Source organism: Dermacentor silvarum, chromosome 6 (genome assembly GCF_013339745.2).
Source record: "Dermacentor silvarum isolate Dsil-2018 chromosome 6, BIME_Dsil_1.4, whole genome shotgun sequence".
In the NCBI taxonomy this organism is placed as follows: domain Eukaryota; kingdom Metazoa; phylum Arthropoda; class Arachnida; order Ixodida; family Ixodidae; genus Dermacentor; species Dermacentor silvarum.
Window position 1 is genome coordinate 153,480,925 of NC_051159.1, and position 17,275 is coordinate 153,498,199.

A 17,275-nucleotide genomic window follows, 5' to 3' on the forward strand; every position below is an offset into this window, starting at 1 on the left:
ACACATAGAAAGCAGGCAAACGTTTTGATTCGGGAGTGTCTTAGAATCTGGTAAATACTGCCATATGAATCAGCTGTGTTTTGACGTTTTTACAGCATCTTGTTTAATTAGACCCACTGGATAATTCAATAAATTTAGTCAGTCCTGTCACGTTCGAATAACTGAAGTCAACTGTAATGAAATTTAGGGCCAATATAACCTGAAACAGCAGGGGCACAGCTGCAACTGCAGCACATTCCAAGCCACGTCAGACCACTTATTTTTTTTTAATGGCGCACTGAAACTCGCTGTTCTTCAGAACCAGAGCACACCTCATTTCTTGCAGCTAAGTGCATTGTTGGTATTGTTAACTACGGTTCCATTAGTAAAAAAAAATCATGCCATGTTGGCCATGAAAGTAAATCAATCCAATATGGCTACACTTGACTATATTAACTAGCAGCACTTCCAAGCCTGTTCCTGCCGAGGCATTGCTAAGCACCCTCATTACTAATGCATGAACATAATGCAGCCCACACATTAGCTCACCACAAGAGCACACACGAATCCAACATGTTTTGGCTACCACTTTAATTTCTTGCTACTTTTACACATGTGGACAATTGAAAAGCCTAGATCAGTTAATTTTTTGTTCTTTTTTTTGTGCAGACCTAAGTTATAATGCACGATGAGTGAAGGGTTTGTTAAACACATCACCAAACTGAAAAAGAAATAAGAAATGCAGCAGTGGTGAGATGTGGTGAGACAAAAACACCCCAATCAGATTAATAGAAAAACTCGTAACACTAATGAACATAAAATAAGGGAATGCAAATTCAACGTAGGAAGCTAGTACATAATGCACAGGGACATTGGGCAATAAAATTAGGAAACCACCATACAAGCTACGTAGAAATTTTAACTGCCATGTTTATTTGACTATAAGTCAAGCTTTTTTCTTTTATTTTTCCTCGAAAATGTTGCCCAAGGTGAGCTGCTGACTTATATTTGTGACCAAAGGATCTCAACCTATCATCATCATCATCAACCTATATTTATGTCCACTGCAGGCCGAAGGCTTCTCTCTGCTATCTCCATAGCAAAACCATTAACCTATTCTAGGCACCTCATCGGAAAAACCACTGGGGATGTCTTTTAAGGGGGGAGGCGGGGATGAAAATTAACTTTCTTGTTTCTTGGCAGAAAGGGCTGAAATTTGGCACACACACTGTACATTGCAATAGAGTGGCAAATCTAAAATTTCATTAAGATATCTTCATTAGTTCTTGTTTTATAAGAACTTACAAAAGTTTACAAGTTCCTTGCTCGTGGAAAGCCTGGCACAGTAACTAAACATGACAGGGAGCTGCCTTTAGTTTTAATCTTTGCTCAAAAGAGCACTACAGGATACAACAGTTTCAAAATTTTTTTAATCCCTTTATTTTTTTTTTTACACAGGACATCATGTTCACCTTCACTAATTGTACCAGAACTTGTCACTCACAAATTAGCATGTAGAAAAAAAAAGTAAGCCATCAACAAGATATTGAAGACTGACTGTCATACCCTCAAGCCCACTTCAGGGAATACATAAACACAAACGTGATCAAAATCGGTCGAGCCATTGTTGTGTATGCTTTCCACGAGCGTGGTGACCGACAAAAAAAAAAAAAAAAAACACAATTGAGAAAACGGGCTGCAAGGTTTTGCAAGCAGCGCAGATTTATTAGAACCATCAAGGCTGTTATATTTGGCATCATTGCTGTCAGGCATCTTCTTGCACCTCTGCCTCGCCGTTTGGTGGGCGTTTAAAATTTCATATCCTGGCTGGTCCATGAAATTGAGCTTCCTTTCAGTTGCGGACACCGTGCGAAGGGAGTCGCGAACGCTGCATGCTCGCACTTCTGCAGTCACCGCTGAAACGAAACGCGGCTCGAGGCGCGTACAACTGGTGCGCCGTTCGGGCGACTATTTGTCCGGTGAATCTTCGGTTATCACACTGTAGCTCGTCGACGGTTGGAGTTCGCTCGGAGGCGGCGTGTCCGTGTCGCACGATGCATCAGAAACTGAGTGCACCATCTTTGCCGGCGATGGTGACCTTAGACTCGCGTCGATACGATCTCGGCTGATTTGCGTGGCCGTACGCCGAGGCGCGGGAGCCTCTGTTGGCGCATCTTCCGTGGACTGCGTTATCAGTGCCGATCACACAGGGCGATTGTCGGTTTCGCTGCTCGAGTCACAGGGTGCAAGATAGCAAGGCACGTAATCCACGGTGCAAGAAAGCCAGCACGTTCAGTCGGGTGCTCCTCCGCTTCTCCCATTAAATGCCGTATTTTTCTCGCCGTAGGAGGCTCGCGCTTCCGTATTCCGAAGGCATGCTTCGTCCAAAATCTCTTCTCGAACGAGCGACGATCCATCACTAACCTGGGAGCTCTCAGAAATCCGAATTCTGCGTGTCAAGTGAAGACGCCGGCGTGGTTTCCAAAGCAGACAACTGCGGTCGCCATCTTGCCCGCTGCCGCAGCAGTAACCAATGGAGAGACGCCTTTCAGCAGGGCAGCCAATTGGAGGCCCGCTTTCATCGGAGGGCCTGTGTGACTACCTTCAGCAGACCCGCGCTTCTTTTGTGTTTGTGCGTTTGCTACAAGATGGCAACGACCGACGAATTGAGAAGCGGAACGGCGAAACTTTGAGCTTTGCGAAAGATACCAAGATGGCGGCGCTCGGTGGCGGGAAATACGAAATATGGCTCCGTGAACTGCGGTGATTTTGCGCGATTTAAAGCTGTTTTCTCGCCCTGCGCACTGAGAAATTAATTTTTTTCGGGCACTTCTCGTGCGCTTTCAGCAAAACTATTTTGATACAGCATACATTAGGCGTTGCAGATACCAAAACGCGTGGTTTCCAAAAATCGATTTTTCTCGCGATTTTTGCGATTTGATCTCGCGTCCCCCCTTAATACATTAACTTTTTTTTTTTTTATAAACGTCTTCCTCTGTCTCTCCCAATTACCCCTGTCTTGCACTAGCTGATTCCAACATGCGCCTGCAAATTTCCTAACTTCATCACCAGACCTAGTTTTCTGCCGTCCTCAACTGCGCTTCCCTTCTCTTGGTATCTCGGTTGGCATCTCAACCTATATTCGTGGGCAAAGCTAGCGAGCTAACGGAGTTCCTCCGTCGCGCCCACCATAAAGCCAACATGCAGATTATCCAGACTGGCTGCACATCCAACGCACTCAACGGCACCCATGGACGACATTCTTTATGGTGCCAAAAAAAGACATCCTATGAGGACAACTTTACTGGTAGTTCTGACGTGGATGCAGCTTGTGGCATCGACAACTGAGATTTAGTAGCCGATCTTACAGTAAATAAAGGGGTGCCACGTTGAAAGTTTTGCATTCTTCTATAAAGTTATGGGTCGATCTGTATTCTAATTAAATTTTTTCATTTCTTGGCAAGTTCAATATACAGTGGAATCTCGTTGATACAATCTGTACTGGAACCGGAAAATAAAGCACATCATCCGAAAATTGTATCATACAAGGTATTATCCCACTAAATCATATTATCGGGGGGAAAAAAATCCTAAAATCATGTTCTCTAAAATCATAATCCCTAAAATCATGTTATGCAGAATCGTATCAACGAGGTTCCACTGCATAGAGGTCGACCTATATTAGTGTTCGACCTACCTTCAAGTAAATACGGTAGTTTCAATGCAACGTTTTCTAAACCTACGTACACGACTATTTAGGCAACCATTAATGAGCAGTTCATGTGTATGAGCATGTTGCTTGTCAGTAACATAGTGTGATATAATTCTATAATTCTAGAATGATCTTTCACTGCAGAACTAGCACATTATGGAAACCCTCTTCAGAGATGACAGAATCTTCATACTTTATCTAACACACCGAATAGAGCTTTCATCGTGGGTGTATCTACACATGTTAATGCAACACATCCAATCAACATTTCTGATTGCTGGTGGCACCTTCAATTTCAGTGTCAGACAAAATGCTTACCCACGCTCCAAAGGGACTCTGGCTTCCCGTTCGTTAGTCACATAGCATCGCCTCCGCTTTGTCATGCCTTCTGCAATCGAAAGTAAAGCAGCTTGTTAACGTACATCATATATGAAAGCACATCCTTCTAGGGGGAGGGAAAAAAAAAAAAGTCTGTTTAGGAAGCTCACCATTAAAAATTTGTTGCATGAATAATTAGGCTTCTATCTTGTTTCATTCAAAAGTTGAAGGCAATTTTTCAAGTGCCAGCAAATTGATTTTGCACTAAACTTTAGGGGGAATATGGTTTTCAAAATTAACTTCATTTATTTCTTCACAGATTTTAATAAAAATTGGCACAAATATTTAGAATGTCTCCCTGATGCTTCCATAAAATTTGAGAGTGATATCTTGAGCACTTTACTTAGCAGAATTTTTCCCCTTCGCACTTTCTGGAGGGCCTGAGGAGCTTAAAAAATGCAGTGGAAGAGTTGACTATAGCTCAATGCATGCTGAAGGCCATGACATTCTTGCTTTCTTTTTTTCGCAACACAAGTTTATTGCATTGACATTTTTATGTTGCCTTCACATCAAGCACACTTCTGGGGTGAACGAATAGCTATTTCATAAATTGATAAAGTCAAGATAAAAAAGAATGAATGCCACGAACTGCACTGAGCCGAAGGGACATGACAAAAAAACAGCTGAGTCAAAATAAGCTTAACTTTAACAAAGAAATCCACTCCAAAAGTTGAGCAGAAAAGCAAAAAAGCAGTTTTGAGAGAACAGCTCTCATAGTTTCACCTTCTCTTCAGTTCTCTAAAAGGCGCCAAATTTGTAGTCTTTCATGTGTTTTGTGATGTGGCAATTCCTGTACATGTGGCCTCTGGTCTGGTGTGCTTTCGTTGACCGCCCCCCCCCCCCCCTCCCCCTATTTTTTTTTTCTATGGCATTCGGAATGACCTTCCACCATATGCTTTTTGTGCACTCGTTTCTGTGTGGAGGAGATAGCTGAAGCGGCAAATTTGAACATGGAGGAATGTGCTCTCAAAGAAGACCCAAGATGGTGGTGCTCAATTGCACCATTCCGAAGATATTGCGGCTTGAAAACATGTTTGTTTTTTTTCGTGATTTTTACAAAAATTTTTGCCACCTTGGCTGATACAACAAATTTTTTGGACTATTTCTACATTGTTTTCAGTGAAGATATTTCGAAATCAGATAGAAAAAAATGATAGAAACTGAAAATGTGATTTTCAAAAAGTTGATTTACTGGCCATTTCTCGCGATGCAAAAGCCGCATCCTCCCTTAAACGTTTAAAACAAAAGCACAAAACGGACTAAAATCTCGGAATCAAGAGCTGTCATTTGGCAAGTGAGGCTCTATGACACCACAATACTGTAGTGCAGCAAGCACAGAGGCTTTACGAAGGCACGTAGTACCTCTGCCTTGCTGGCGCAAATTCAACAAGCACCTGAAGCAATAATTGATAAAAGCATGCAAGTCAGAAGCACCGTGTGCAAGATAAACCTAAACTTACAATTGCAAGTCCTTTCAGTCGGTTTTATGCGAAGGCCTTTCATTATTTTTTTTTTTTGTATACCCTAGCCAATGCTATTCTAATTGAAGACCTGTACAGTAGTTTCTGGCTATTGCATTACACTGCTAAGTATGTGGTCCACGGGTTCGATTCTGGACATAGCAGCCGCATTCCGATTGGAGCGGAATGCAAGAACGCCCGCGTACTGTGCATCGAGTGCATGTTAATGCCAGGTGGTCAAAATTAATCCTAAGTCCCACTACAGCGTGCCTCATAATCAGATGGTGGTTGAGGCACGTAAAATTCCAGAATAAGAATAAAAGATTTCATCGACGCTGGAACATGGTTACTGGAACATTGCTAAGCTGCCTCAATCAAAACTCAAACTAAAGGTAACCGACATTACATCAGGCTTCACTCTCAAAACAACAAAGTCGGCAGCCAACTCCGTGTTAGCGTAATCTACGTCAGGCCCCACCTCTGAATCTGCCCAAGAAAGAGATGATAAGTGACTGTCGCATATAACGTGTGGTATTTCCTGCAAGTAGGTAATCTCACCATGATCATCTGTGTGACGTTTGGACACCCTCTCAGACAGTGAAGCTTGAATGCTGCTAGATGTGCTGGCTGCAGCAGATTTTTCAGTGTCTTCTGTGTCGGACGTGCCGCTCATAGACCGGGAATCGCCCACAGCAGACTCTGAGTCACTAGATGAATCAGCTGGATAAGGCACACAACATGAATGTGACAGGCAGTAAACAGATGCTGCAGGAACTGGAACAAGTCGAGCAATACAGTCGAACTTACATACGTTATCATGAACATGATGATATCGTTGAGAAACATTTCGGACTTACTCCATTACAGTTGAACCCACTTAAACAATATTCAAGTGCCAAGAAAATTCTATTGCTATAACCAATAATTGTTATAACTGAGTTGCATGAAAAAAAATCAAAATAGGCGGAGGGCAGAGCTATTGTGAGAAAACTAAAATGGCGAGAGGCCAGTGCACCTACCCTCCACCTTCCTCCACCCGGCTGCTACTTGTGTTGACCTATTTAACTGTTTCACTCTGCTTCCTGCACGCTCCGATCGCGGGTAACAAGCCACAGCTGTCAACGTTGAAGAATGGCCCTACTATAACAACTGCAAAGTGGGGTCACGGGCGGCAAGTGACAGGCAAGCTCCGCCGAGGCATCGCGTTGGCGGCCTCAAAAGGGGCCTTTTAAGAAATGCGAGAAGGTTGCCGCGGCAGCCTCTCAGCTTGAGAAATCAAGAATAAACGCTGGGGTGAGATCGCCACAAGCATCTCGCCACGTACTTCTTACTGGCTTGCACGAAAAAAACCCCATGTCCGTCGGCTTAGCTTGCTTTACGCGAAGCTTGCTGACATCCTTCTCTCGCGAAGGTCCTTTGCGAAAACGAAGCACCGGAGGGACTGAATCATCTGCAGTGCCTCCTGCAGGGTCTCCTGCAGATGACAACATGCAGCCTGCCCTACAGCATCATCGCTGCCGTCGTCGCCGTCACTGTTGCCGTCGCTATCCGATGCAAGCACACTCGCGACAATCGCCTCATCAGTTAGAAGCACTTTCGTTTCCATATCTATAGCAGCGCGCTTTTTTTTCACCGCCAATGCCGTGCATTGCCGATGATCAGCAGGCAGATCAGCCATCTTCCGTTTCGGTGGCGAGTTAAACGAGGCTGAGAAACCACACGGCCCGAAACGATTTCGACGCAACCAACAAAGACGAGCACAAGCAACTTAATCTGTCCGTAGAACTGCACAGAATGAGGGGCCAGCGAGCATTCTGAAGACGTATTCTGCGATGATCGCCTCGGCGATATTATCACGTTCGCGTGATGTAGTGCTCAAGCAGCCAACCACCGTGTGCCTGACGGCGATACCGTCGCCGAGGCAATATTATCACCGAAAGTGATCGTCGCAGAATACGTCCCCTGGGAGCAGTGCCCAGTGCCATCAACGCAGTTGGTGCGGTCCATTCGTGTTTCGGAACGTGGCGTGGCATAGAGCTATGGGCGCAGCCCATTCATCTTCGGGGGGGTGGAAGGGTGACCGGAGAGAGGAGCGCAAGGCTGGCGACGAGGACAAAGCTGGAAAACAGCACAAAGCAACGCGCAGCGGCTCAAATTTCTTTTTTTTTTCTTTTTAAGGATTTCACATTCCATTCCCTTTCGGCACGGTCACCCCGTAGCCAGACTTCATCGTTATAACCGAAAATGCGGCATGGGGGCATTGTAGTAAGCGGGTTATTTGACCATAGAAAACATACAAAAGCTGACGGTGCAGCAGATTCTTATTGGTATAACCAATATATTAAAACTGGTATCGTTATAAGTGGGTTGGACTGTATATATAATAATTCTTTATATTCATGTTTGTTATATCGAGGCTCAACAATAGTCACTCATCATGTAAACTTCATAGGATTCTGATAAAAATCGATAATACAACAGTTTCTGGTATCTCTGAAGAGTTTCTTTAACTTTAGCCTTTCGTCTAACTTTTAGGCTTTCTGAATTTTAAAAATTTCTTCCAAAAGTACTTCATGTTTTAGGGGCGAAGCACCTTAGGGCCGAGCCTTGTCCCTCCCTCGTCGCCCGTCGTCCGTAGCTCTGGTTTGCATGGAGTCCGCTAGGGGCGCTGCGGTGCACAAGGGCGTTCGTTTCCAATGCGCGCTCTCTTTCTCTCTCGTCCGTAGCTTTGGTTCGCATGTAGTCCGCTAGGGACGCTGCGGTGCACAAGGGCGTTCGTTCCAGACGCGCGCTCTCTTTCTCTCTTCAGCCATGGATGATGATGGTCACTTCTGATAATGGTGCGCCCGCTAAGGATGAAAAGGCGAGAGTGGCGACTCAACTGCAAGCGGAGTCGAGGGCTCGCAAAGCTACTGCAGCACGGCGACGCAGACAACAAGCGGACCTGAAGTCTAGGGCGCGGGAAGCTGCAGAAAAACGGCAATGCTGGCAAGCGGACCCGGAGCTGAGGGCTCACGAAGCTGCAGCAGCAGCATGGCAACGCCGGCAAACGGACCCGGAGCTGAGAGCTCGCGAAGCTCGCGCTTGAACCGAGCATCGGCGCCACCAACCTCAGGTAGAGAACGCTTCCGGCGTTTTGCCACCGCTTCCCGCGCTCTCGCATGTACGGGGGATTCACAGTTACCCGAATGATCCCCCGGTGCTTCGCCCACTCATCATCATTCACTTCGTGGATATACGGTGTTTTTTTTTTTTGTCATAGGTTGACTGCATTTCCTCTCAACAGTTGCCTGCCCCCTCTACTGATGTAGCTTTCATCTCCCCCAATCATTAAAAATAAAGCAACAATATCGGGAATACGTACCACTAACAGAAGCATTATGTTCAACCTCCTGTCGCTTGGAGCGTGGCCGGTGCACATCTTTAGAAGCCTCGCCATCAGGGGAACTGCGCTTTGTCCCCTGACGCTGCGGTACCTCACGACTCGGAGGACGTGACAGGGGGGAAGGTGCGCCAAGTGGTGGGGGCAGGGACATGGACGGTGACCCCAGACGACCTCCTGGGGACGCCGACAGTGACGACTCTGGAGCAGAAACCTCATGCCCCGATTTGGACAACTGCACAAAAGCAAAGGACAACACGACATTGTAGATTGATTCATTGATGGGGTTTAAAGGGGCCATTCAACACCTTTATAACATGATAAATAAGTCACAGTAGATGCAACACAATGCTGCGTTGTGAACAGCTGACTAAAATAGAGTCGACTTGCATTAATTTGACCAATGGGTTTGACAAAATTGACTGAATTATCTGGCGGCTCAAATTAAACGAAGGTGCATAAAAATATCAATACACACCAGCTAATCATTTGGCAGTATTTGCCAAAATCAAACATGCCCACGAATCAAACACGCACCCTCTTTCTATGTCTAAAGTAGAAAACTACCGTAGAAATTGCATTAAAGCTCCTGAACAAAGTAGAAATCTGAAGCACACCTGATTTTTTATCAAGAAAAATATGTGCTGCACAATGGCGGCCGGTTCCTGAAAGTCGGCATTGCTGCGGTACATTTTGGTTATGCTGTGCAGCATACAAACACCAGGTAGGCGATTTTGATTAAATATTCTATTGCACCGAGCAACTAATTTTCTGCCCAATTTTCTTTGAAAAAAATTTTAAAAAGGTGGGGAGGGGGGTGGTAACGTTACAATCGTGTAAATGTCTTAATCACACATTGTGAGCTACAGTTATTGGTTGAAAATCTTCATAGGGCAGGCCGAAAATGGGCATTTTCGACAAGAGAGATGACGTATGTTCAATGCATTCACTGTCCGCTAAGCTCCACCGAGACAGACACTGCCACTAAAGGGGTCGCTATTTAGGTCATCATAGAGGTCAGGTGCATGCATGCTGGCTCTTCAATTTCAAATTATTCGGCAAAGGCCAATTTTAAGATCAAAGTAATGAAAGTTTGGGCCCAAAGAAATGCATGGGCACCGTATGGGACCTTCGGTCGAGACTGCATCAATCGAAAAATCAAATTAAACGGAGTCGAATTAACAGAAGTCTACTGTATTACTTGCACGATGCGGCTGACAATTAATAAAAACAAACAATAAACAGAGCTCAAACATTAACACGTGCTTTCCTGTGGCCTATTCAAATCACCGCCATCCTCTCCACCATGAAATGACAGATGCCAATGTTCTGCCATTTCCCTTCTTGCTGGGCCAGTATTTTGTAGCTATGCCTTATGACTTATTCTATACTAGTCTTATCTACCGCTCATGGCCGGCTGATCCCGTTGATAACGCGAGCGGACAGTCGTCTGACCACTGACAAAGCGCGATAAGCGCGAAAAGGCATTAGCACCGGAAAGGCATCACTACAAAATACAGGCCCTGCAATGGCAACGGCACTTGTAAATGTGAGCTTATTTCACATACTAATAGTACAAGGTGAAGAGCGTGCAAATGCACATAGAACGCGACAAATGCTTCTTTGTTAAACAAAAAAAGTGGCACACTACAGCTAAACTGGTTTGTGACAATGACAGCATATTCTTTTCCTTAACGTAAAGCACATTTTTTTTCATTTCCACCATAATTTACGTCATGAAATGTTCTAATCAGTTGTCAGTTCCACCCTTTTAGATTCTGGAAAGCCTTTGCGAAATATTGCAATATTTATTTATGCCTTCAGTTGTGGCTGTAACATTTCACTGTTCACCATAAAAATAGAGTTTTGTATTTGCTCACTCCTTTCCCTTGAGCCATCATTTCATGCGGTGTCAATGTTGGTGTTTGCCTTTAACTTAATGTGTTTTTTTTTTCTGTGTAATGCAAATGCCTTGAATGTATGAGAAAATAAAATATAATCAAATGATGATGTTTTGTAACCACAATTAAGTTAGTTGTTCAAAAACAAAAAAACACTTGTGTGATGCATGTATGCAGATTCAGGAAACTGAAATGATTGTTGTGAAATAACAATTCAATTGCAAGAGAGAGGGGGGGGAAGAAAAAAAGGCTCCATGAGAAAAGCCACGTTTCTAGTCGCAATGACGCTCCATTCTCTTGTCATGTCCAAACAAACTACACAAGTGTACAGACAAAAATGGGCAAAATGTACAAAATGGATGATGCAACTTACGGCATTATTTCTCGACTTATAACCTTGGGATGCGAGTAGCTGGAACCTCTGTAACGACTCTTGTTGCCTTGGAGACAGTTTAGCATTCTGCAACAAAACAGACATATTGTTCTACAAAATGGAGCATTTATGTGGCAACCACATGTACATTAAACAGTGTGACTGCAGTGTAGTCTGGGTACAAGTTGCTCCATTTAGTCACCGATCACAGTGACTACATGGTCCTGAATGTTTCGCTGTGCATGTTCCAAAAAATGTTTTGCGCTGACCACTGCACTGTTATTGCTCAAATTTTGCAGAACGATCACATTTTGGAGTCAACTTCGTTTGGTATAGCACTTGGCACAGTTAATTGCCTCATTTTTAAGAAAAAAGTGCAAATATTCCTTCACTGATAGGGATGTGAGCTGCTTAAGCGACGTTACTAGCATAAACTTGTGTCGCCGCCTGCCAGCAGCTACAGAAAGCAACCGGTCAGAGAGGTTTGCCGCGTGTTCCAGGAGCGGACAACACACGGCAAACATCCCTGACCGGCTGCTTTCTGCAGGAGCTGGCAGGCAGCAACACAAGTCTGTGCTGGGGCCAGCTTTGCAGATGCCATTTTTCGCATAGACGAAAGATGTTTCTCATTCTTGTTAGAAAAGAGCCGAGTAATTGTGCCAAGTGTTATACTAAACGAAGTCGACTCCAAATTGCGATCTTTCTGCGAAATTTGGGCAAGAACAGTCCAGCGGTGAGCACAAAACCTTTTTTCGAACACGCGCTGGAAAATATTCAGGACCTTGTATGTCATTTGCATGCATATCATCTATGAATGCAGTGTGTTTATCACGTGGCATGCAATGAACGCAACAACACAGGGCAATGCCATGCAAAAATATGCTGCAAATTCATTATCGCACACTTTAAACAAGATTGAAGCTTTTAGCGCAAAAGACGAGGACAAGAAGTAGACACGAAACCGAGTGCTGACTTGCAACAGTTTATTCAGTTGACTAACAACAGTTCATTTACAATGTTCTATATATGTGGTCCAGTGCTTCAAAATTAACTGTTGTAAGGCAGCGCTCATGTGTGTTATATCTACTTCTCGTCGTTGCATTGTTGTGCACTAAAAGCTTCGATCATGTCATACTAACGTGCCCAAACAGCCACGTTAGTGAGCTTTAAACAACTGAACTATTACCACGAAGTGGTGCCCTGAATTGAACTTTTCCCTTTTTCTTTTCTTTTTTTTTTCCCATACGATGGGTGAACAGACGATTTGAACAATGCACCACAACATACAGAAAGAATAAAATTTGGTGCTTTTCATTTGCCAACGTTCCTTAGCGTTGGTGCAATAGAGAAAAAAATGAGGACAAGGATGCAGAATTTTCCCATGCTATTTGGTAACATTGTCACAAATGTGCTGCACATCAGAATGTTCCCAGGTGCATAGCTCAGAGGCTACAACCATGGCCACAACCAACTACATGGCATACCACTACAAACTTGATTAATGTTCAATACTTGATGACTGAAAATGCAAACTGTATGTACAAGACTGTCAGAAAACTGTGATAACAGAAATTACGACGGCATTTGGATGGCATGGTTACCAACAACCAAATAATGCATGGCCAGGCCCCCACGCAGAGCCTTTTCTGCTTTCTTTAATATCAGTGGGGAAAGACCTTCGTGATAACCCCTACCTGATTTCGATGTGAATAGTTATGTTACATAAGTGAGCCCTATGGAAGAATTTAAAGGTATAATATGCTTCACTGTACCTTCATTACAGTTAATTCATCCTCATTGATCCCCACATCTTTGTACTGAAATTATGCTGCAAATCTACATCTGCTTCAAGGGTGACTCCTAGTTTTCCAATGTTTACAGTGAAAGAAATACATTTTAATGTGACAGGCATTTATAGTTGTCAATGCACTGCGTTCTCTCTGTTAACTCTCAAACCATCCTGTAAGCACTAATATATTAAAGTTCCATTATTTGGGCTCCGGTTAATCAAAAATTTTCAGTCAATCTGATCCCGATAGAAGATCCCACCCGGTGCCCTTACATTTCTAGGGGCCCAAACTTTCATTACTTCAATCTTGAAATTAGCCTTTTCTGAATCACTTGGCTCATCAGCACGCACACACCTGACACTAATGGTGACCCCAGTGATGACCCCAACAGCAGCCGCATCTGTCGTAGCGGCCCTTAGGGTACAGTAAATGTGTCGAGCAGACAACATACTTGCAGACAACTTTCTGTTGCAATGAAGGGAAAGTTACGGAGGCTAACCGGCAGACAAGCGAGAGCACTTCTGAAAAAAGTGCCACATTTTAATCTGCATTACCTTAAGCTGGGGAAGAGAAAACAAACACCTTCTTTACAACAGCGAAATAAGACAAAACACACCACTAAGTGTTGAAGCTGAAAAGCCATTTATTTTGTGGCTTTTCCCTTAAGTGTCTGTGCAAATGCAAAACCTTCGCAAATGGAAGCTGCGTCGACTCAGCGTCTGTTCTGAGAATCCAAAAGCGCTGTAAACGCTGCCGGACTACTTGGCGCAGTAACACGTACTGAAGTTCCGCCCCCATAGATTTCTCTTCATTGCAACAGAAAAATGTTTGCGACTATAACAAGATTTTGAAGCGAGAACGGTAGCTCACAATGAATTTGTGAGCTACCGTTGTAGCGGTAGCGCGCCCTCGATTGTAACACGCACCCGTTTTCCGTGACCAAAAAAAAAATATCTTTTACAGTACCGCGCACCTCATGCTTTCATACAGAAATACAACTTTCTCTCATTTGGAAAAAAAAACAAGCATTACTCCCGATGCACTAAAGTTGCGATGAATAAAAAGAAGTTGCAGTTTCGCCCGAAAGGCGAAGCACCAATTGCGATAGCAAATTAGTAGACAGCTATGCGAAATAAGGATAGCAGTTTTAGCGGCCATATAAACTTGTATACATTCGCTTACTAACTAAATTAACAAACACGGTGTCACGCGCGCACAAGCAAACATGAACACATCTCGCTCGTTGACCATGGAAACTAGACGTCAAAACGCGAGTGACGAAGCACAGCGAGCAAATTGACCTTCGTGCTAGCACGCCTCTCGCTTCAACGCGAAATATAAGCGGTGAAAACACAGCGCACGGCAGACTCTCCCCGTCCACAATACGTTTTGCTTCGGTCCACTGAAAGCCTTCTGCGTTGCTTTGCTGGCGAAAATCTTCTCTTTCTGTTTGTGCCAGTCCCGCACGCTAGTTTCGGATTAGCCGAACGCCCGTGATGCGGCCCGATTTTTGTCCGTCTCCGCACACATGATCACTTTCCTTTTAAATGTGGCATCGTGATGAACTCCGCAGTTCATGCCGATAGAGCAAACGCAGAAAACGGGAAGACAGACGGTAGACTAATGCCAAAGCATAAAGCACATGGTGAAAGTTACGGCAGCTAGGCCCGAAGCGCGCACAAGGCAGCCATTTTGAAATTCCGATGGCTATATGGTAGCGCAGATTTAGGGTCAAACTCGATTCTAACGCGCACACAATTTTTGGACCTGTTTTATAGGGAAAAAAAAGTGCGTGTTAGATTCGAGCAAATACGGTAATTCTAACGCGAATTCTTTCCCAAGAAAATTCGCTTCTCGAGAATTGCTCACGCGGTGCAATTCAATATGAAACCAAAACCAAAACCACATTCACGGCATTCACAACAGCCTGCCGTCAGAGCCAGCCTAGCCAGCGTCATCACCGTTGCCATCACAAAATGGCGACCATGGATGGCAAAAGCAAAAGCTGACAGAACAAGTTCTCACATGCTATGATGACAATGCACCGCTTTCAGTCTCATTACGAAAGCACATTCACACAACGTTATTTTATTTTACATGTTAAGCTAGCTTCAACAAGTTGCACCAAGTGTTCTTGGCATTCTAGAAAATTTAATGCATCTCAGGACAAACTAGTCAAGCGGTTAGCCTAGGCGTGGGCAGTCATCCCGTTTGCGATTGCTATGAACCTTACGGAGGACTTGTTCTGGTTCTTCATACACAGCGACTGAATGTTCACCGAGTGATGACAATGGACATGCCTGTGAAGGTAAACTGGTTTCGTCTTTTTCTTATTGCCAGAATTGAAGCATGCTACGTTTTTCTTGCTAAAAAATCACGTGTGCGGTCTATTTCTACTTTGTTTAGGAGCTCCAATGTTATTGCCATGTCAGTTTCCTACTTTTAATTATGAAAAAAGGGGTTTGCATTCGATTCAGGAGCATTTTAGAATCAGGGAAACTACTGCCTACGAATCAGTGGTGTGCTTCATTTTTTTTTCTTGTTTAATTTGACCTGCCAGATAATTCGACCAGAGCTGACGGAAGTAGACTGTAGTCAGTTATAGCAATGGACAACACATGCATTGCTTGCCTACCTGAGCGGCCAAAGCACCAAGAAGAAGTCCCATGGGGCTGCAGTCCCTCGCGGATGCCAACGGGTCCGATAGCAAAGGGGAGCTTCGTGGCCTTCGGCCCCGCCGCCGCGAGGACGATGACGACGATGTTCCCAAGGGTGTTCCAAGGGACAGTCCACCCTTACCGCTACCCAGGCTTGCTGGCAGGGTCTCCAGAATGTGCCGCTGGTGAGCTGCAGGTGGAGGAGGCGGTGGAGGTGGGGGGCCAGGGGTCATAGCGGGTGGTCCCACGGGGGTCAGTGTCACCTCGGGGGACAAGTACGCAGTGCCAGCTGTGGTGCCACCACTACGCTTAACGCACAGGTCCAGCGGCATGGCACCCCCATCCCCCCGACCGGAGGAAGCTTGTGCGTTGGTCTCATTGCTACTGGCCCCAGAATGTGCAGGGGGTGCAGGGGAGTGGCGTGTGCCTCCACTGACCCCACTGCCACTCGATGACGAGGATCCTGCCTGGGAGGAATGGGCGGGACTTGGGAACAGACTAGGGGAGCCCGACAGGTGGCCCACTCCAACCGATGGTGGCCGGGAGGGGGATGACGAAGGCTGCTGCAGCATAAGACAGTCTGCCAGCTGAAAGAGAGAGAGGCATCTGCTACATCCATTTTCAAGAGGCGGGTACTCGCCTGTCAGTTTCTCCAATAAAACTCTGCCAAGTTCAAGATGCACAGGTGGCAACCACAAGCATAAAGCAGACTGGGGTGCACGTGGTCAGAAACTTATGAGCAAGGAAAAAGATAATGATGACTAATAAGTTAATGCCACTACAACTGTAACACATTTTGCAAGCACACTGATGCCAGCAGTCCCCACTGACTCCACTAGCTTCAAGTTCCAAGGTAGCGACATTTGTGCACTTTAGCACTGGTGTTTGAAGGGGCCCTGTGACGCAAATCATGCATGTTTGTTTTTATTCCATGTTTGCTTACTATAGACCTGACGATGCTTCAGAAGCAGTAAAAGTGCAGAGATCAGAGTATTTAATATTTGAAATTGCTACGGCAATCAGTTTCCATGCCTACCGCAGTGCCCTACACCAATGATTTTCGGCAGCGGATGCGAGGCAGAAGGCACATGATGCGTAGGTTTATGCCATTCGTTTTGATTGGCTGGGAATGAGGATCCTACTGTACACATTAATGACATACATGCAGTCACTACTTTTACACAAAAATGTTTTATGCGTTTTAAAACAACAGAGATCTCAATTTAGCACAACTTAATATCTTTTACAACTACGTGAGCTCACTATCTGTTTACAAAAAGTAGTACTCTCTTCACCTTGCATTGCGATGATCGATTGGTGGCAGATTCAGGTTCTTTCAAAAGTGTTTTATTGTATGGGATCGCGCATTGCATGTCACTTATTTGCAAGATACTGAGTTCCAAGTGTGTCATATAATAGAAACTCTTTAGAAAGATTTAACTTTCTCATAAATGTATTACAGCGGTTTACCTGTACGCTCGAGACAAGAGTGCACAGCAGCATTGGTGGCGCCATCTTGTAACATTGATATCAACTACAACACGCACAACTATATTTGCAACAGTCATGTTTACAGCCATGTTCTACCTATCTGGTAGTGCAAAGGTGCCAGCAGCAACAATTATTAGCATATATACGAATTT

General features: G+C 44.6%; 1 protein-coding gene across 12 annotated transcripts in view; it reads right to left on the bottom strand.

The window, feature by feature from the left end:
- Positions 1 to 17,275, bottom strand: part of LOC119456268 (bromodomain adjacent to zinc finger domain protein 2B-like) — a 101,814-nt gene that overhangs the window by 63,852 nt on the left and 20,687 nt on the right. For all 12 annotated transcript variants that reach the window (XM_049669653.1, XM_037717938.2, XM_037717944.2 and 9 more), the window contains 5 exons: positions 15,611 to 16,219; positions 11,186 to 11,272; positions 8,894 to 9,146; positions 6,088 to 6,249; positions 4,010 to 4,079 (listed from right to left, as the gene is read on the bottom strand). In XM_049669653.1, the coding sequence (XP_049525610.1) occupies positions 4,010 to 4,079; positions 6,088 to 6,249; positions 8,894 to 9,146; positions 11,186 to 11,272; positions 15,611 to 16,219 (1,181 nt within the window). The remainder of the gene's footprint in view (positions 1 to 4,009; positions 4,080 to 6,087; positions 6,250 to 8,893; positions 9,147 to 11,185; positions 11,273 to 15,610; positions 16,220 to 17,275) is intronic.